The sequence below is a fragment of the Gymnodraco acuticeps genome, unplaced genomic scaffold, assembly GCF_902827175.1.
Source record: "Gymnodraco acuticeps unplaced genomic scaffold, fGymAcu1.1, whole genome shotgun sequence".
NCBI lineage: Eukaryota > Metazoa > Chordata > Actinopteri > Perciformes > Bathydraconidae > Gymnodraco > Gymnodraco acuticeps.
The window spans coordinates 288,958-309,791 of record NW_022992231.1 but is presented as its reverse complement, the minus strand read 5'-3'; the positions used below and the strand labels follow the sequence as shown (position 1 = coordinate 309,791).

At 38.9% G+C, this 20,834-nt stretch overlaps 2 protein-coding genes across 3 annotated transcripts in view; both read left to right on the top strand.

Moving 5' to 3' along the window:
* Positions 1-2,282, top strand: part of taok2a (TAO kinase 2a) — a 44,422-nt gene extending 42,140 nt beyond the window's left edge. For both annotated transcript variants that reach the window (XM_034206154.1, XM_034206153.1), the window contains exon 20: positions 1-2,282. This exon is cut by the window's left edge and continues 2,604 nt beyond it. The gene's annotated coding sequence lies outside the window, so the exon portion shown is untranslated.
* A 2,196-nt stretch (positions 2,283-4,478) lies between these two features.
* cdipt (CDP-diacylglycerol--inositol 3-phosphatidyltransferase (phosphatidylinositol synthase)) lies at positions 4,479-20,494 on the top strand. Its single transcript, XM_034206163.1, has 6 exons — positions 4,479-4,749; positions 6,067-6,201; positions 11,611-11,764; positions 17,325-17,406; positions 18,165-18,246; positions 18,691-20,494. The coding sequence occupies exons 1-6, from the start codon at positions 4,707-4,709 to the stop codon at positions 18,831-18,833; spliced, it is 639 nt and encodes a 212-aa protein (XP_034062054.1). The 5' UTR covers positions 4,479-4,706; the 3' UTR covers positions 18,834-20,494.
* The last annotated feature ends 340 nt before the right edge of the window (positions 20,495-20,834 follow it).

Below are 20,834 nucleotides of genomic sequence, written 5' to 3'. Positions count from 1 at the left end.
CACAGTCTGCTCTGCATCTGTAGATAGATGTACATGTTGCATTACAAATAAATGAGTTACAGTTACAGTGCATGGATCTTGTGTACAGACGCCATTTGTATGGATAACATGCACACTACCTATTTATATAAATGCGTATAAATAAATGTAAGATACCTGTAAATGTAGCAGGTATATGCTGAAGATTGTTCACTGTCCAAACACTTTGACTTGCATTGTACTTAGCAGTGTACATAAAGCACTAACTGAGACTGTGTTAGAGTAATAATAATGATGTACGTGTTGTTTTAGACAAATAGACGCTATCATTATTATTACCTCTACTGCAGCTGTAATATTTATGTTGTATGCTCATTTTTAACCACTAGGTGGGGAAATAAGCGCAATTTTACTGTGATAGAGCTATAAAAAAAAGAAAAAATATTAATGTTTCTAAGGACTACCTTTCCCAGCATTCCTTTGGGCAGGCCTGAATTTCAATTTTGACCTTTTATTTTTTTGAGCCAGTATTAAAGTGTGGAACGTCCACAGTGGAGCCGAGTCATTTTCATCATTTTCAGACTATTTCATGACGTTTGGTGCCATGTTTTTTATTTCTATTCTTTTCCAGCTCATAAAACACTGTAACCTGAAAAATATTTCGCCACAAAGTGTTCAATATTTAGTAATATAAATACACATTATGACATGAAAGGTAATATGAAAATACACTGTGTCAAATATATATATATTAAGTTCTCCAGTTTGTGGAGAAAATGTTTACACTTATCTCATTATCTTAAGTGTTATTTTATTAATATGACAAGTAATGAGTTTAGTTTAAATAAGAACATTCACAAATATTTGTTAATTTCTTTATATTTTACATCAAAGATAACAGTTTTATCAGATATTACTTTAATGTCCTATACAAAAAATGTTTGCGTATAAAATATATAAAGAATTATTATGACTGATAATGACTTGTTGTGCTATAGTTGCTTATTGATCAGATATTGAACACTTTGTGGAGCTTTATTTGCAGGACTTTTCTGGATAAACAGCTCATCATTTGGTTTTGCACGGCGTGAATGGGTAGAAAAATCATCGGGTCACTTCCTGCAGCGGCAGGAACTAAATCAGCGGACTTCCTGCCAACATGGCGTCTGCAGGAGGCCGGCCTCAGTGTGATCTGATGCTGTCTGTCGCTGTCACGTCTACCTCATTTGCACTGATAGTAAAAGAATGTTTGGGCGGACTTCAAATAATACTTTTTTTTTTTTTTTTAATGCAGACTTTGTATCATTGCTTAAATATTTCAGTTCCTGTATGTGTGCAACTGTTAGACAGGAAATGCAGAAGGAGGGGTTGGAAAACAGAGTGGAAGCTGGGAAATGTTTCTAAATGTCATCTTTACAAGCTGGACTTTTAACACTAAAAGATGTTCAGGTGGAGAAAACAAACTCACCCCACATGTTGTGCTGATCTGTTTGATGGAGATGACTCCCTCAAAAAAAAAAAAACCTCAAGGAAATGTTTGTGAGATTTCATTTTGCCAACTTTTATTTTAGTTTTTTAAATGCATTGTTTTGTAAAGATGCTTATCATTCCGGAGATGCTTTTATGTTTAATGCTGCACTCAGAATGCATCTCCTGCAGAGAGGTCAATTCTTCCTGTTTCTATTGTTGAGTTCACTGACATCAGGATTTCTGTGTTTTCATCTCCTCCAAATGAAAGGAACATTTTGGGAAATGTGCAGGTTTGCTGTCAGATCAGTCATTATTTTCATAATGTCAATGTATTTGACAAAAGAAAACAATGAAATGTTAAAATGTCTTGTTTTGTCCGAACAGAAGTCCAAAAGCTCTAAATATTAGGATTAAAAGATGTAAATTCAACTGTTTTTAAAATGGGAAGACACTGCTAGTTCCAGACTGATGGCAAACAAGCACATTTCCCATAATGCCGTGGTGTTATTCCTTTAATTCATCAATAGTTTTACTTCATTTTTCATGTGGTTCTATATTTTTCCTGATGCAGTTGTATATGTTTCTGTGGGACAAAGTCGCCTCCTCCACAGGAAACCCCTTCCTCCCCCTGTTTGTGGCCTGCAGGAAGATAACTGACAGGAAGGATGAAGATGATGAACATGAGTCTGATGGATGTGTGATGGATGGATTTCAATCTGGTTTTTACAGCTGGAGGTCGAGTTTACCATGTTCAGGTTCAAAATGTTGAGACATTAGTTGTACAGAAACGTAACGGAAAATACTTTTGGAGAAATAAATGAACAAAAACAGAAGTGTCTCTTTATTTTTATTTATGGGGTCTTTAACTGGTTTAAGAAGAAACATGTTTGTGTCATAATGCAAGAGATTTTTGAGATATACTTTATTCCAATGTTCTTGTTTGACCTTTCTTTGGTCTGCTGATCATGCTTTGTCTTTCACTTGAACTTTTCATTACTTTTGATTTGTCCTATTTTTACTAATGTACTTTATTCTCAAACTAATTTAGTAATACAATATGTAATAATCAAATCAAGTTTTATTCATATAGCACATTTATAAACGATTTTTGGTCGAGCCAAAGTGCTGTACATATAATAAAAATAGCCTACAGTAGATACACTTTACAGCAAATACAACGGCACAGATTGTTCAGAACATCAGTATGAGAAAAACGACACCCTCTGTCCTTAGATAATGATAAGCACATAAGTAGAAACGTACAAATAAATCATTCAAATAAGGAACAAAGTGGAAACTGATTATTTTCCAGACTAAATCAATTAAATGACGTTGTTTTTTCAATATTATTGTGATATATTGTTTAACTGTACTACAATTTCTTTATTCACGTATGTCTTTGTCTAAAATGTCTTATCCTGAAGGAAATGAACTTCCGGTGACCTAAAACGTTATTAAAGGGGAGGCGCGCGCTGCACGTTGATGGCTGCTTCCCATGACGTCACAATATAAACCAACCAACCAGAGAAGCCGTGAAGTCACTCAGACCGGATAAAGAATCACAGCATAACATTCTCACAGTAAAGGCCTTCATTGAAAATGATCCTTAATTTAATGTATGAAATGAAGCATACTTTAACAAATGTAGTCACAGTTTAAAAAATATTAAAATGTACAATACTGTGACTTTTATAACTAAAAACCATGATCCAAACATTTTTCATAGTACTTAGTATTAATTCATTGATCAATTGTTAAGTGTTATTTTCAGTCAGTATGTATTTTCTTTATCAAACTTTACAAAAAAATAACTCGACAACCAATCATTATTTCAGAGGCTTGTTATTTTTTGCTTTTAAGGCGAGACACGGCATCGTTTTTTAAGTACTGGTCAATTTTGAGATGTTGTGCTATTTTGATTCTATAACATGTTTTCTTTCAGGCTTTTGGAAGGAAAACGTACAAAATACACATTTAAGTGTTTATTTTACTATAGTTTGTCTATTTGCGTCTGTAGATTTCTCCTAAATTCACCAAAAGTTAGCATTCTAACGTAACATAAAGTACCGCAACCGCTGTGTGCACCATGTCAACAGAGGTATCGCTGGAAAGCTCCGTCTCTCCTGCACAATCTCATCGGATCCAAATATGGTCATTTCCTTTGTATCAGCAACCAATCGTGAAAGTACAAAAGGGTCTTAAACCAAGAAACGAAATCTCATTGGCGGCTGTCAATTTTTAACAGCGTGATTCGTTCAGATGCGTCACGTGGTGTGCTAAAACACTTCCTGGTTAGCTTTCCGCTAGAAATTGAAATCTCAAATGGCAAAAGAACGGCGAAAAAGACGTTCACAGAGAAGACGACAACAATTGTCACTTGCACGAAGCAAGGTTATAAAAATAAAAAAAAGACCCTGAACATGAAATACCTTCACGGAGTGCGTCGATGCGCAAGCTGTCATCCAAAGAACAGGAAGGTTTAGCTAGCGCCTCACTGCAATCTTTAAAGGTCGTTTTCTCAAAATGAGTTTTTTCTCCTACTCTGAGTTCGAAATGTCCACTTCAGTAGCACTTACATACACCAAACCTTCCAGTTATATTCCTATCAATATTATGAAGGCTTTCACAGAAGGGTTTGTTCATATATCATTCATAGCCTGAATTATACAACATTGTATACCTAAAAACATGGTGGAAATTGATATTTTAGGGCTGTTGACAGTATTTTCTGATTTATGGAGTGATACAAAAAGATATCCAATATCCCTTCTGTAAAAGCCTTAGATACTAATATGACTACAAAATGAAACAAGAATTTTGAACCTGGCTTTATCCAAAGTTCAGATTTCGATTCCTGAAATGTGTGAAAAGATGTGCATATTTAATGAGATAATGGTGAATTTGCATATTTAAACATGCTATTTCAGAAAACTTGTAATACAAAAAACAATTGCCTTATTGTAGGTAATTAACTGGAGAAATGTCTAACTGATACCTTTAAGTTAAAAAAATTACCCTATTCACCTGGGGTGTCTCGCCTTAAAATGGATGACTGACTTCTCTTCACTAAATGAACCATTATGAAGCTTTTATTCTGAAATGTATCCGGAATTGGTGTTTCTGTTGTTGCTTGACGTTTAGCTGCTGTGAGGAAGTCATCGCTCAACTAGCATCCTGTCGCTTTGAGGGAGCTTCTCTTTCAAATAGGAGTTATAATACGAAGCTAACAGAGACATAACACGACGCAAACATCAACTATGGAGCAAGAAAATATTTTCTACTTCGTTCCCAATTTAATTGGTGAGTATTTTACTGTTTTCACCGTTTACTGTAGCTAGTTTAGCGTTAGCCTACCTACATACAGGGGATGATGTTGGAAGTCACACCAAAGTCCATTCAAAGGGCCACAGATAGAAAGATCAAACATTATTCATTCATATCTTTGTATCTATCTATTACACTGAATTCATGTATTTGTTTTCTAGTTCTTGCTTTGTTTATTGTGACGTCTTTTTTTCCAGGACTCTAAAATCCTAAAAGCAAAGTATCCCAATAAAGATAAATCCCTCTTGGTTTATTCTGTAATATTGTACGAAAACAGATAATGTAAAAAAGTGCATTTAAATGTTTTTAAAAAATAAGTAAGTCTATTTACTTCATATGCTGCTGGATAGTTTAGTTCGTAATACATAAAGCTACTGACATCGACAGAATCATTTTGATAAATGTTAAATCGTATTTGTTCCTGCACTTATGTTTTTAAATACTGTTTCCGGCTACCTTGAGAGCCCTGAAAGGCGACTAAATCAATCAAATGCATTCTTATTGTCAGCCTCGGAAATATGGAGTTTTTTTATGATTCTGTTTCTATCAAAGGAATTCTCTTTTATTAGGTTTTGGACTAACAGCATCGAAGCGAAATCCGGCAGCTATAACACTAGCCCCCATCAAACACTACTCTATTAATATAGAGTAGTAAAAACAGTTTCCTCTATTGTAGTGGAGTATTTAATATAGCATAACAATCATTATTACTCAAGTCCAAAAACTAATGAAATAAGATGATACTTGAATGATCCTATCAGCTAAACAGCATGTCATTAATGCATCATTTTTGATCCAATAATACAAAACAATAGAAATGGACCATTCTACATAATAAGAACTATTATATTTGGCATTTTAAGTACATGTGTGGCATTAACACCCTTTTGTTGGTTTAACCCTTCCATCACTGATGTTAATTCTAGATAGCAAAGAAAAGTTTCTGTCCTCTGTAAATAATAAAACACATACATCAGGGCTTTGTTATGATTTAGTTTGTATTTGTTTGCTTTTAAGTTTAGTCTTGACATTATTGGTAACAAAGGCATGTCCAATTCCTTGAGCTTTAAATAAAGTTTGATTCAAAACAAGTTTTCAATGCAATTATGTCGCTCATACGTTTATGTAATGGAATGATGCTTTGTTGTTTTCTACTCTAATATATATGAATTTGGTGCTGCTGAGTCTGTGTAACCCTTCTAATGTTTCATATCTGATGTAGGTTGTATTCTGTGCTTCTGTACGCACTGTTATTGTGAAACAGAAGAGCTCACAGCTGTGTTTGTGCTTCAGGTTACGCCCGCATCGCGCTGGCGTTCATCTCCTTCCTCCTGATGCCCTGCTGCCCCTGGCCCGCCGTCTTCTGCTACCTGCTCAGCGCCCTGCTGGACGCCTTCGACGGCCACGCCGCGCGGGCCCTCAACCAGTGTAAGTGCAGGGGGGATTTGTAACTATCTAAGAAAAAGTAGATATGTTGTGATAATGTCTCTAAGAAAAGTCTACATCACGAAATGTATGACTTGTTTAAAGCATAAGAGTTGTCCGTACCGTTGTTCTTATAATCAGAGGTGGGAAGTAGTGGAGTACAAATACTTTGTTACTGTACTTAAGTAGATGTTTCTGGTATCAGTACTTTGAATTTGTACTCCTTACATTATTAACTCTAATACCTGCCCTTTCTACTTCTTACATTTTCAAAACAGGCTGGATACTTTAGTTTGAATCTGTGTTGGGTGGCGTGATCATTATTAATTTGAGTCATTGAGCGCCTATTTCAACCTAATGTCATACAGAAAACACAATCGTGTATATATGACATTAACAGTATTACAATTTGAAATACAAGTTCTTTAATGTTCTATCAATATAACGTTAGGTCCAGTTCTCAGAGCGACTATAAAACAGTTTGAAGTTATAGCTATTTTTTTTAAATACATTTAAAACCTCAAACTTCTTTACTTTTACTTGAGTAAAGAAGTTTAATGAGTGCTTCAACTTTTCCCAGAGTATTTTTAAACAAACAGAGTGAAGGAAGAGTGTACTTTTGCCATCTCTGCTTATAATGATGAATCTCATACACAACATATTAAATAAAGTGTCAAGCACACATGAATCAAATACAAGTCTTTGTAAGACCACATCCTAGCTACAATAACATCATTATAAAAGTATTGAAGTAGCTGCCATTAGTAACTATATTTAATTGTAAAAAAAAGTGACATTTCACAGCAGTATGAGTACAGTAAATTGAAAGCATGACCGTTAGCAGCTAAACTGTGACCACCACAAGCATGAGACTGCAGGGCCGGGTGCAAAACACAAGGCATGCAAATACAAAATGAGATCAATCACTTTCCAGCTGATGATGGCCTTATTGATATACTGTGTTTTAATACCATTTCCACTCATATGAAAAGATGCAGGTACATTTTCCTGGCAGATTATTTGCAACGTTTTGATATAAGTGTTAGAAAACACCCTAATTCTTTGTGATTAAACACATGATTTTATGACAAAAACCTTTTAGGATTTTAAATGTTTGTTATTTTTCTGCCACACATGCACACTTTGTTCTTATTTATAAATATGTAATGAATTTAACTTAATTAACTTAACTTCATGTCAATAACCTGATAACTTCATGTCAATAACCTGATAACTTCATGTCAATAACCTGCTAACTTCATGTCAATAACCTGCTTAAAAAGCTGAGGGTTAGACTAGGTTTCTTTTTCAGAAACAAGTCCTTTTTCTCGCTTGAGGCCAGGAAAAGGCTAGTCACTGTGACCTTTTTACCTGTGTTGGACTATGGTGATTTGTTGTATATGAATGCACCTGCCCATTGCCTGAACAAGTTAGATGCCGCCTATCACAGTGCCCTGAGATTTGTCACAAATTGTAAAGCACTTAGGCAAGGCAAGTTTATTTATATAGCACTTTTCAACACAAGGCAATTCAAAGTGCTTTACAAAAAATGAAAGACATTAAGAAAAAGGCATTTAAAATCAGTCATTAAAAAGAAAAGCTAATAAAATAAACATTAAAAGAAAAAGTACATGGATAAAAGTTACAGTGCAGTCTAAGATATGAAGAGTTCAATTAAAAGCAGCGACAAAAAGAAAAGTCTTCAGCCTGGATTTAAAAGTAGTAAGAGTTGCAGCGGACCTGCAGGTTTCTGGGAGTTTGTTCCAGATATTTGGAGCATAATAACTGAACGCTGCTTCTCCATGTTTAGTTCTGACTCTGGGGACAGAAAGCTGACCAGTCCCTGAAGACCTGAGAGATCTGGATGGTTCATAATTTAGCAGGAGGTCGTAAATGTATCCTGGGCCTAAACCATTCAGTGCTTTATAAACCAGCAGCAGTATTTTTGAAATCTATTCTTTGACACACAGGAAGCCAGTGTAAAGATTTCAGAACAGGAGTGATGTGATCCACTTTCTTAGTGTTAGTGACGACTCGAGCAGCGGCGTTCTGAATCAGCTGCAGCTTTCTAATAGATTTTTTAGTGAGACCCGTGAAGACACCATTGCAGTAGTCGAGTCTACTGAAGATAAAAGCATGGACAAGTTTTTCCAAATCCTGCTGTGACATTAGTCTTTTAATCCTAGATATATTCTTTAGGTGATAGTAGGCTGATTTAGTAACTGTTTTAATGTGACTGTTGAAACTCAGGTCAGAGTCCATGACTACACCTAGATTTCTGGCTTTATCTGTTGTTTTGAACATTGCAGACTGAAGCTCAGTGCTAACTTTTATACGTTCTGCCTTGGCTCCAAAAACCATTACCTCAGTTTTATCTTTGTTTAATTGGAGAAAGTTCTGACACATCCAGTCATTGATTTGTTCAATGCACTTACTCAGTGTTTGAATTGGAGCATAGTCTCCTGGTGAAATTGTTATGTAAATTTGTGTGTCATCTGCATAGCTATGGTAACTTATTTTGTTGTTTTTCATTATCTGAGCCAGTGGTAGCATGTAGATGTTAAAGAGAAGAGGCCCCAAGATGGAGCCTTGAGGAACCCCACATGTCATATTTGTCAACTCAGATGTGTATTTACCTATAGAAACAAAGTTGTTTCTGTCCTTTAAGTAGGATTCAAACCAATTTAGAACTGTTTCCGAAAGTCCCAGCCAGTTTTCCAGTCGGTCTAGTAATATGCTGTGGTCAGCAGTGTCAAACGCAGCACTGAGATCTAATAATACTAACACTGAAGTTCTGCCACTGTCTGTGTTTAAGTGGATGTCATTGAAGACCTTTACAAGAGCAGTCTCAGTGCTGTGGTTTGGACGAAAGCCTGACTGGAACACATCGAAACAGTTATTTAAATGCAAGAAATTACTCAACTGTTGAAAAACAACTTTTTCAATGATTTTACCTAGAAATGGGAGGTTTGATATGGGCCTGTAATTGTTCATTACTGAAGCATCTAGATTATTCTTTTTTAAGAGCGGTTTAATGACTGCAGTTTTCAGGGCCTGTGGAAAAATACCTGAGTGAAGAGATTTGTTTACTATATGAAGTAGATCTGAGGCCATGCAAGGCAAAACGTCTTTGAAAAATCCTGTTGGAATAATATCAAGGCAGCAAGAGGAGGATTTCAGAAGTTGAATAATGTCCTCTAGGTTTTTATCATTAATCTGATGGAATTGTGTCATGATGTCTGAATTGATGTTAAGTGGAGATAGGGACAACACATTTGCTGTTCCTGATGCAGAGGCACTGACTGCTTGTCTGATTTTCTGAATGTTGTCAGTGAAAAAGGCAAAATCATTGCACGCCCTGGTGGATAGAAATTCAGAGGCTACTGACACTGGGGGGTTAGTTAGTCTGTCGACGGTAGCAAACAAGGCACGTGCGTTGTTTTTGTTTTTGGTAATGATGTCAGAGAAGAACGATTGTCATGCGTTTTTCAATTCCAAATTATAAAGGCCAAGTCTCTCTTTATAGATTTCAAAGTGAACCTGGAGATTTGTTTTTCGCCACCTGCATTCAGCTTTTCGACATTCTCTTTTTTCTGTTCTCACGGTCATGGCCTTTCTCCATGGAGATATTTTCTTGCCAGACACTTCCTTTACCTTAGTTGGAGCAATGGCATCTATAACATTTTTAATTTTTGAATTAAAATGATCTACTAGCTCATTTACTGAGATGTTAGCAGGGGCAAGTGTGGAAGAAAAATTCTGAGTAAACATTTCCCTAGTATTTTCAGTTAAATATCGCTTTGTGGTTACCTCTTTTTGAACATTTTTGTGAACAAAAATAGAGCTCTCAAAGAAAACACAGGAATGGTCAGAGAATGCAACATCAGTCACCACAACCTTAGAGATATTCACACCCTTTGAGATAATTAAGTCCAGAGTGTGCCCCTTATTGTGCGTGGGCTCCGTCACATGCTGAGTCAGTCCATAGCTATCAAGAACACAAAATAGTTCTTTAGCCCTTCTGTCCTGGGGGTTGTCAACATGGATGTTAAAATCACCAACAATGACTAGACGGTCAAAGTCAATACACACTATAGACAGGAGTTCAGTAAAGTCATCAAAAAAGCTTGCACAGTATTTGGGTGGTCTGTAGATATTTAGGAACAGAGCTCGAGAGGAGCATTTCAGCTGAAGGGCAACATATTCAAAATAATTAAAGTTTCCATACGCTGTCTTCCTGCATTGAAGGGAATCATTGAACAGAATAGCAACTGCACCCCCTTTCTTATGCATTCTTTCCTGACTCATAAAACTAAAGTTGGGAGGGGTTGATTCGATAAGAACAGCTGCACTGTTATTTTGTTCAATCCAAGTTTCCGTTAAAAACATAAAATCGAGATTGTGCTCAGTGATAAAATCATTGATTAAAAATGTTTTTCCTGCCAAAGACCTGACATTTAATAAAGCTAGTTTAAGTTTGTTAAACACACTATCAGTCATGTTTTTTGTAACAAGCTGTGGCTGACATGGAATCACTGCTAAATTAGATAAACTCACACAAACGTTTGAGCGCTTCCTGTATCTGAGATGATTCACCGCTCTTAATCTATTACCTATCAACACAGATATCGGCAAAGCGATAGGCAGGCAGGGCCCCGGCATGTCCTGGATGAAGAGTTGAGAGTGCCATACGCCCTTGAGCCTGGACCCAGCAAATATCAGTTTTCAGCGTTTAGTACACACACATCCTTATCAGGCTTCGGAGACTGCAGATGCCCTCTCGAAGGGAGGGGGGGCGGCCGACGCAGGCACGGTGATGGAGACGTGGGAGATGGTGCGGGGGGTAGAGGACATGCTGCCAGGGGGGGAGGTACATCACTGTACCCTGTATGCCAAGGCAGGTTTGCCATCACTTACTGTAAAGAGGCTCAGTCATTGGTACATGTTTATTTATAAAGCTTTGTTGGGTAAACTCCCGTATTATATCTGCTCTCTGATAACACAGAGAGTTGCAAGCAGCTATTGTCTGAGATCGCATGATGTAGTATTGTTAGATGTACCAAGAGCAAGGACTGTCGCAGCTCCACTTGCTTGGAACAATCTTCAGCAAGAATTGAAACTGAGCAATCTCATTCCTCTGCATGTTTTTAAAGCTAGGCTAAATGAAATGCTTGTTGATACTATGGGCACTTGTAAATGTCTATAACTATGTAAATGTATCCTGTAAATATAATGTATGATGTCCTTTATTGTTTCATGTGGAACCTATATGCTGCAGGTCTCCCTTGAAAAAGAGATCTATGATCTCAATGGGACCAATCTGATTAAATAAAGGTTTGAAATGAATTGAGTTGCTAATGTTTGAATAGTTTCTGATCCTATTATCATGTATTTGTCACTGCGCTCTCTCAGCCACTAAGTTCGGGGCGATGATGGACATGCTGACGGACCGCTGTGCCACCATGTGTCTGCTGGTCAACCTGTCGCTGCTCTACCCCTCCTACACCTTCCTGTTCCAGATCAGCATGTGTGTGGACATCGCCAGCCACTGGCTGCACCTGCACAGGTACACCAGCCCCCCCTCCCTGTGGGTGTTTATCCTTTTACCTGCTGCAGCTATGTTTGTACCCACAAGTTAAACAGATATTAGAAAAATAGGCTCCAAATGCTGTAGGTCTACACATCCGTCTCCTCTTTGCTTCGTAAACAGGGTGCAATTTAACACGTACGTTTTCATGGCTTCACAGTCGTGCTGTTAGGGAGACCACAATTGAAGGTTTTATGAAAAAGGATCTGGTTAAAGCAAAAGGTTTATATTTTGGTGGGCAATTAAAATAGGTATGTGTGATTTTCATTTCATTTAATCGTTTATTTGGCATAGTAATGCACAGTAATGAACACTTAAAACATTCAAATGTGTCAAGCGTAACAGTGCCAGATTTAGCTTTGAGCTAATTTCCATCTGCAGTCCCTCACATAAAACATTTAAGAAAATGACATTTTACAAACATGATATGCAAAAAATGCAAAAGAGCAAGAGCAGCATGCACAAGTATTTCTCACATGGTAATACAATATAGCAGCAACGACAAGTGCAAGATAAGATACAAGAGATACATAATGTGCAAGAGGAGATACCCCTGTGTTAAAGTGCATTTAGCGCTGATTATATGTCTGTTTTTTCTCAACCATTCTTTGAGTTGACCTTTGAAGCTATTGAGAGCGGGACAATACCGTATCTCAGTTGGGAGGCTATTCCAGAACGAGCTGCCTTTAATGGAAAGTACATTGTGTCCAAAAGTGGTCCGTCTGCGGTGGACTTCACAGTCTCCTCTGGTGTCTGACCTAGTGCAGCGTCCAGTGTGTTTTCTGTGGATGAATTCCTCTAGGGGAGGGGGGGGGCAGTCCATGTAAACATTTATAAATAAAGCACATACTTTTAAAATACTTAAAATTGTCAAAACTTAAGAAATTGTGTTTTTCAGGGATGGTATAGTGGTGGTATGAATTTGTCTTTCTGTCAAACACCTTGATAGCTCTCTTGTACAGCTGTTCTATCGGTTTCAGGTTTATGGCACAAGCAAACGACCAGTTTGTAAAACAGTATTCAATGTGGGATAGAATCATACAGTGGAAGTATGACTTTGCAGCATTGACAGTTAAGAAGGGTCTAATTTGTTTAAAATGTTGCAAATTGAATGGTATTGGATACTTTCTTAATATGTTTGTTAAAAGTCAAGTTCGAGTCCAGTATGACTCCAAGATACTTGAAGTGGGAGACTAGTTCTAATTCTGCTCCGTTTAAAAACACATTTGATCCTTCGATTTTGACTGGTCGTTTACTGAACATCATGCATACTGTTTTTTTTACATTTAACTGTAAGCAAATGTTGTTCAGCCAGTGTTGAACCTTGTCCAAAGCATTTGAGAGACGGGATGTGATCATTTCAGTGTTTTTCCCGTGTACAAAGATGACCGCATCATCAGCATACATTTGCACATTCAACTCAGGACATACATTAGGCAAGTCATTAGGGATGCACGATATTGTTTTTTTGAAACCGATACCGATAACTTCCTGCTTCTCAAGACCGATACCGATAATAATATAATATAATATATATATATATTAAATGTACCTGTAGTTTTTACACACCTGGTGGTAAAAAAAAGACTAGTAGTGAGCAAATGACATGAGCATTACTACTATGAACAAAACTAACCCTGGGGTCGTCTCTGGCAAACTTCTTGCCTTTTTCAAAAGCCTCGTCGATAGGTAAAAGCCCCGGTGCCTTTGCAGCTGTATTTGGATTCGCCGCTAGTTTAGCAGCGCAGGCGTCTTCGTACGCTTTTAACACACCATCTTAGCGATAGCGATGTTTCATGTGACTAATCGGGTTGAAAGTATTATAGCTCGTTGCCTTTTTCCCTCGTGGAACTTTTGCATTGCATTTGTTAATACAAATAGCAAGCGAACTATCTAACTCTGAAACTTTGAAATAGTCCCATACTACCGACGACATGTTTGTTTACTGTCCTGGCTTCACGGCCGCACACCATTTACGTCACAGCCAGGCATGAGTTAGGGACTGCTGGATTTGTGAAAAACTCCCCTCTTCCTAAACCACTAATACCACAGTACTGGCAAAACGGGAGGAGCCGAGGGAAAAACAAGCGCCCCTCATCCTAATCCACCCACACCGCAGTATTTTTTTATTTTTTTTTACCCAAAAAATATATTGTATATTAATACTTTTATCGGGTTTATCGGGATGACGTCATAATTCCTAATATCGGACCGATAACTATCGGGCCGATAATTATCGTGCACCACTACAAGTCATTAATGTAAAGAGAAAACAGTAATGGTCCAAGAATGGAACCTTGTGGAACCCCAACAGCTTCTACTGAAGCCTTCCGAGTAAATCGCCAGAACGCCGACACCTCCTCATCACTCCACCGCTCCCATGTTATTTTTTGTGTTGCCATAAGTTATTCTCTCTCCGTTGGTGCGCGGGGCTCATGCTAATGCTAGTAATGCTAATGCGAGCAAATACAATGGTGGCTTCAAAAAACTTTTCTGAGTTTTACGTGGCGTGGTTTGCAATTCGCCTAGCCAATAGAAATTGGTACTTTTTTGGTACTACCTCTCTAGCAGGCACTGAAAATGGGGGTAAAAGTTCCAGGCACTAATACCTCATTCACACCAACGGTGTTTCAGGGCCGGTTCGGAGCTGGAGCTTGAAAAGCACCAGGTTTTCCTGTTCACACCGCAGCGGAGCAGCCTCTTAGCTCCGGAATCCGGTTCGTTTCAAGCACCAGAAAAATTGTCCGGCTAGAGCAAAAGCACCGCATACGTCACACTTACGTCGAGGCGGGGGCAGGGGCGGGATCAACTACTGAACAACAACAAAAAGCCCGCGTTTTATCCAGTTTGTACACAACGATGGAGAAACTTAACAAGCAGCAGTGGTCCACTGAAGAGACCAGCTACCTACTGGGAATCTGGTCTTCCGAAGAGCTACAGAGGAAGCTGGAGCACAATCGGCCATTGTTGTTGTTGTCGGTGTGAGTTGTGAGGGGTTTCCGCGCAGTTTAGCTTTATGAAGCAGGCACGCAAACGGTTACATCATGACGCAAACGATGACGCAATGACGCAGCACCAGTCGGACGCTGGGCGGTGTGAAAAGAGCTGGAGCTACACCGAAGAACCGGTTCTGAACCTGAAAAGCTCTAGCGCGGAGCTAGAACCGGAGTTGCGTTGGTGTGATTAGCCGCGTTCACACCGCGTACTTTGCAGTACTTAGTGCCGGCACTTATACCTCATTCACACCAATGCAACTCCGGTTCAAGCTCCGTGCTAGAGCTTTTCAGGTTCAGAACCGGTTCTTCGGTTTAGCTCCGGCTCTTTTCACACCGCCCAGAGTCCGACTGGTGCTGCGTCATTGTTTGCGTCATGACATAACCGTTTGCGTGCTTGCTTCATAAAGCCAAACCGTGCGGAAACCCCTCACAACTCACACCGACAACAACAACAATGGCCGATTGTGCTCCAGCTTCCTCTGTACCTCTTCAGAAGACCAGATTCCCAGTAGGTAGCTGGTCTCTTCAGTGGACCACTGCTGCTTGTTAAGTTTCTTCATCTGTGTACAAACTGGATAACACGCGGGCTTTTTGTTGTTGTTCAGGGGTTGATCCCGCCCCTGCCCCCGCCTCGACGTATGTGGTGCTTTTGCTCTAGCCGGACAATTTTTTGCTGCTTGAAACAAACCGGATTCCGGAGCTAACTTCCGAGTAAATCGCCAGAACGCCGACACCTCCTCATCACTCCACAGCTCCCATGTTTTTTTCTGTGTTGCTATAAGTTAGTCTCTCTCCGTTGGTGCGCGGGGCTAATGCTAATAATGCTAATGCCACAAATACAATGGCGGCTTCACAAAACTTTTCAGAGTTTTACGGGGCGTGGTTTGCAATTCGCCCAGCCAATCAGAACTGGGGCACTTTTTCCCCCCAGGATAGTACCACCTCTCTAGAGCCACGTTCACACCGGAGTACTTTTCCCCTTTAGTTCCGTTAGTACCCCTTATGTTGCGTTCACACCAAAATGCGGCTTTCACACCAGCGCTTTTCCCTTTCTAGCTCAGAGCTAGAGCTTTTCTGGTTCAGCTCCGGTTTCCCTTTTCTGCTCCCGCTCTGTTCACACCGCCCAGCACCCGACTGGTGCTGCCGCTGCTGCGTCATGACGTCACCGTTTACATCGCTGATTTGCTCCCGAACGGCATTACGGCGCTCACAACAACAACGGGGAACTGCGTCGGGTCCATGGTCGTGTTGCTTTTAATCACACGAAGCCAGAATAAATTGAATAACGACTTCTCCAACCTTATACTTTGCTCCAGAGTGCCGTGGTTCATTGTTTATTAATGTGTTTCTGCAGCATTTACCGACCGCTGCAGTGTTGGCTGCTCTTCTACGGGAGTTTATTCTCCTCCGTTAGCTCCCGGTTAGCTCACACTGCTGCGGCCGCTCTAAAGTATTCACTGTCCGACTCACACAAGCAGCTGATACATATCCCCAGTTCCCCTTAGCCTAAGTGAATGCGTGTCAGTCTGAATTGACGCTGTTTGGCATCACAACGCTCTTGTGAAAGTTTCTCTGGTATAAAATGGGTGATGTTAGCATAGCAACCAAAGCTAAACTGACTACTTGCTATTGCTATCCTATTGTGGCATAAACCGTTTTCTACAGGCACATTTTACCGGCGTATTTTTATTATGATTCTACTTGTGATAGTCGGACACGACAACCTGTGCAGCCCATGTATTGATTCCATCCGATAGCTGCTATAATACAAAACAACACGTCTGCGTCTCTCCACAATGATCAATAACAGTGAACGGATGGTCAAAGTAAAGTACAAATAAACAGAATCACACGAAGCCTGGTTAGTGTTGCCTGACTTTATAAAGTGTGTTTATAAGCACTACTGCTTGTAGGCAGGCATGACAGTCGACCCATGTTCAGGGGAGGAGGGTTTAGTTTCCTGCATGCCTCGACGTAAGAGACGTAAGTGACGCCACCTCTTAGCTCCGAAGCTCTTGCCTCTAGACCGACAATTTTTTGGAGCTGGAAGTGAACCGGATTCCGGAGCTAAGAGCTGGCGCCGCTGCGGTGTGAACAGGAAAAACCGGCGCTTTTCAGGCTCCAGCTCCGAGCCGGAGCTGAAAAAGCGCTGGTGTGAAAGGGGCAAAATAAGAGTACTTGGTGCCGGGAACTTTTACCCCCATTTTTAGTGCCTGCTAGAGAGGTGGTACTATCCTGGGGGGGAAAAGTGCCCCAGTTCTGATTGGCTGGGCGAATTGCAAACCACGCCCCGTAAAACTCTGAAAAGTTTTGTGAAGCCGCCATTGTATTTGTGGCATTAGCATTATTAGCATTAGCCCCGCGCACCAACGGAGAGAGAATAACTTATGGCAACACAAAAAAAACATGGAAATGTTTTTGGCTATGATAACATATTTAATTGTGCTGTTTTTAGAAAGTTGAACACGCTTTTCGGGGTGTGTGGTTCAGAGGGAATATGCTGCTCATCATCTTTTATCCTTTCATCGTTTTTATTTTCTCAGCTCAACGATAAAAGGATCATCCAGTCACAAGACAATCGACCTCTCTGGAAACCCCATCCTCCGGATCTACTACACGTCCAAGGTGACACACACACACACACACACACACACACACACACACACACACACACACACACACCCGTACTGTACATCATGCCCTCATTAATCAGATTACTGTCACTGTCTTCTCTCTGGCATCAGTGCAGAAACCCTTCTCCCGTCTCCAGATCCTAACAGACTAATTCATCATGTCTCCTGTTTCACCCCCCCTGGCTCCCTTACACTCTCTTTTAGATTTATATTAAGATTCTATTAATGGCTCACAAAGCCCTGAGAGGCCTCGCTCTAATTATTTTTACATCGTTTTTTCCGAACTTGATAATGGAGGTAGCTAAGTTGTGAATTTTCCACAGCGGGCCTGGAGGTCGGCACAGTCAGATTATATGGCTGCTAAAAAAAGATTAATTATGAAAATTAACTTTAGCCTTTGACATGATTTGATTAGGGACAATACATGAAACAATTGATCAAATATACTCCATTCAAATTCATTTCTGACCCACTTGCCCATCCAGGTAGATGAAACTAAAACACTAACATTTAACCTGGAAAAGTGTATTTATTTGTCATTTCATTTTTTACTTTCTCTTTTTTCATGCATTTAGTTTTTGAAGTTTAGTTCGTTTTTATCCTCTTTGTGTTTAAAATGTGATCGCTTTTTTTATTGTATAGCACTTCTGAACTGTTATTTAATAGATGCTATACAGATCATGTTGTAAAAATCTATGAATGTAAAGAGTGACAGAGTGATGTGTGTGTGTGTGTGTGTGTGTGCTGCAGCCCGTGCTGTTTGTGATGTGCGCCGGGAATGAGCTCTTCTTCTGTCTGCTCTACATCCTGCATCACATCGAGGAGCCTGCAGGTAAAGAACCTCCTCCTCTACGTATATTTACTAAAGTAATACATGACAAATGTGAGGTACTTGACTATTTTCTTTTCATGCAACTCTCTACTTTTACTGCACTGCATTTCTCACCGCTTTAGTCACTTTACAGATTTTAGGCATAAAAGATTATTCACCTTTTGTGGTTTTGTCTCCACACAGCATCTTTTTTATCAATTTTCTCCAATAAGGAAATATCTAATATTTCCTCTTTTATATTAATATTTTTGGTGTTTTATTTTAATGAGGCCCTATTATTCTTCTTTCCTGTAGTGTGTTTTATAGGTTTGTGTGCATGTAAATGGTCTGCAAAGGCTAAAATCCCTGTGTTCCCTCTAGAGGGAGTTTCTCTGCATTACCTTGAAAAGTGCTTTAGAAATGAAATGATTGTTAACATAGTATAAACGTGCTGTGTGTGCTCAGGCTGGCTGTACGGGCTGCAGGCTCTCTGCGGGGTCATCTGTCTGCTGAAGACCGGCATCAGCGTGGTGCACCTCGTCACCGCCTCGCAGAACATGGCCGCCCTCGACACCGCCGAGCGAGAGGCCAACAGGAAGTCACAGTGAGACAAAGAGAGAGTGAGAGCTTCAGCTGCATGTCCACCACCGTTTCTATTTATCTTTTGTTATTTTAAGGGTTTGTGCACATAAATAGGACGTGAAACCGCACTTGTTTTGTTGACTTCAGGAAAGAGGAATGTTTTATGACCAAATATCTCAACTTAAAATGGGATTCACTTTTACAGACAACCAATCAGAATCAAGAGAATCTGAATTCGGTTCATTGCAAAATAGGTCTACTCATACAAGGAATTTGTTATGGTGAATAATAGTGCATACATACAACGCAGTGAAAGAAATGTAGTTGTAAAATTAAATTAAATATACTGCTATTACAAATGATTGTAAAAACTATTAGAAAATAGTGTGTTAACATTTTATAAATATACGAAAAAGGAAATATAATATAATAGTTGACTGTGAAAAAAACAAGTTTATACTGCCAATTTATTTTACAATCATACAGTGTTAATAGGTTTTAAATACAGAGAGAATAACAGATATGACGATATAAAATATAAAATATAATGTATTGTAAAAGAAGATTTTTATCAACATCACTGTTGTTGGATTATTAGGGCCTTTGTAGTAAAACAGTTATAAATGAAGCTGTGGTCAATGCTTTAATTTACAAAATCAAATTCCCTTATTTTTGAGGAAAAAATTACACATTTTGAGGGAAAACTATTTTTTTCCTGTGATTACTAAATAAAATAAATCTGAAAAATAGTAAATATTTTTATTTATTTTTGTCCTACTTTTGATCAGAAAGGATCACATTTTTACCAAATAAACAATGGTTCACCACGTACTTCTTGTCTCTATGAACCAACTCAAAATAATGTAATTTCAACAAGCATTTATTCACATTTTCATTTGATACATTTAGTTAAAATGTGCACTACATTTGGATAGCGTCCAACCACACATCCATTAAAACAAATCGTCCGCAACTTTGTGGAAAACAAATGTACCTTTTGTTCTGAATTATTTAGTTTTTATTGTTAATCTTCATGATTTTTCAAAATCTACGACAGACCAAAAAACTGAAGCTTTTGTTCACTTGATCTTGTTCTTGTTACGTAGAAAATATTTCTTTTTAAAACAGAAAGCAGCTTGTTTTATTACAAAGCACTGAGCCAGGGAGTGCTTAGATATTCCTTGTGTGACCTCCGAGCCATATTGTGTTGCTTGTATTAGAGATACCTGCAGATATTTTGGTGTTGATTAAATGATGATAGTCGCACTGGAGAAAGTTAAACAGTTTGCGCTTATTTTACATTTATAATGTTTTTGTTGGTGGTAGAAGAGCCGTGTTTCCTTTTTGACATAGTTATGCAGGTCATAAGTTATTTCTGACGTTAAGAGCACCAAGTATTCTGATTTTAACTTTTTTAAGAAGTCACTGACCATGCGTACATTTACTGCTGTAAAGCCTTTGTTTTGATGCTGAATGTGTGTGTTTGTGTGTTGGAATATAAATGTTTGTTTTTGATGGAACTCATTACGCAGAATGTATTATTCTAAAATAACAATGTTTATTGATCATATGCCAAGTTTAATATTATATATAAAGATTTAAAAGTAGGAACAATATTTGATGGATATTTGGTTTGAAGTGAAGGCGTTTTGAGTTTACTGTAAAAATAAAGACAATGAAAACCGGACTTTAGTTTTTTTTTCTTACCTTCCAGCTTCATGTAGGTGAAGTTTCAAAATCATCGCTTTTATTTGGCTTCCGGTAACTGCTAGAATCCACTTCAAGACACTGGTACTTGCATACCATGCTGCGAATGGATCTGGCCCTTCCTACATCCAGGACATGGTTAAACCGTACACCCCAGCGCGTGCACTACGCTCTGCATCAGCCAAACGACTCGCTGCACCCTCGCTGCGAGGGGGACCCAAGTTCCCATCAGCTAAAACACGTGGGTTTGCTGTCCTGGCTCCAAAATGGTGGAATGAGCTCCCCATTGACATCAGGACAGCAGAAAGCCTGCACATCTT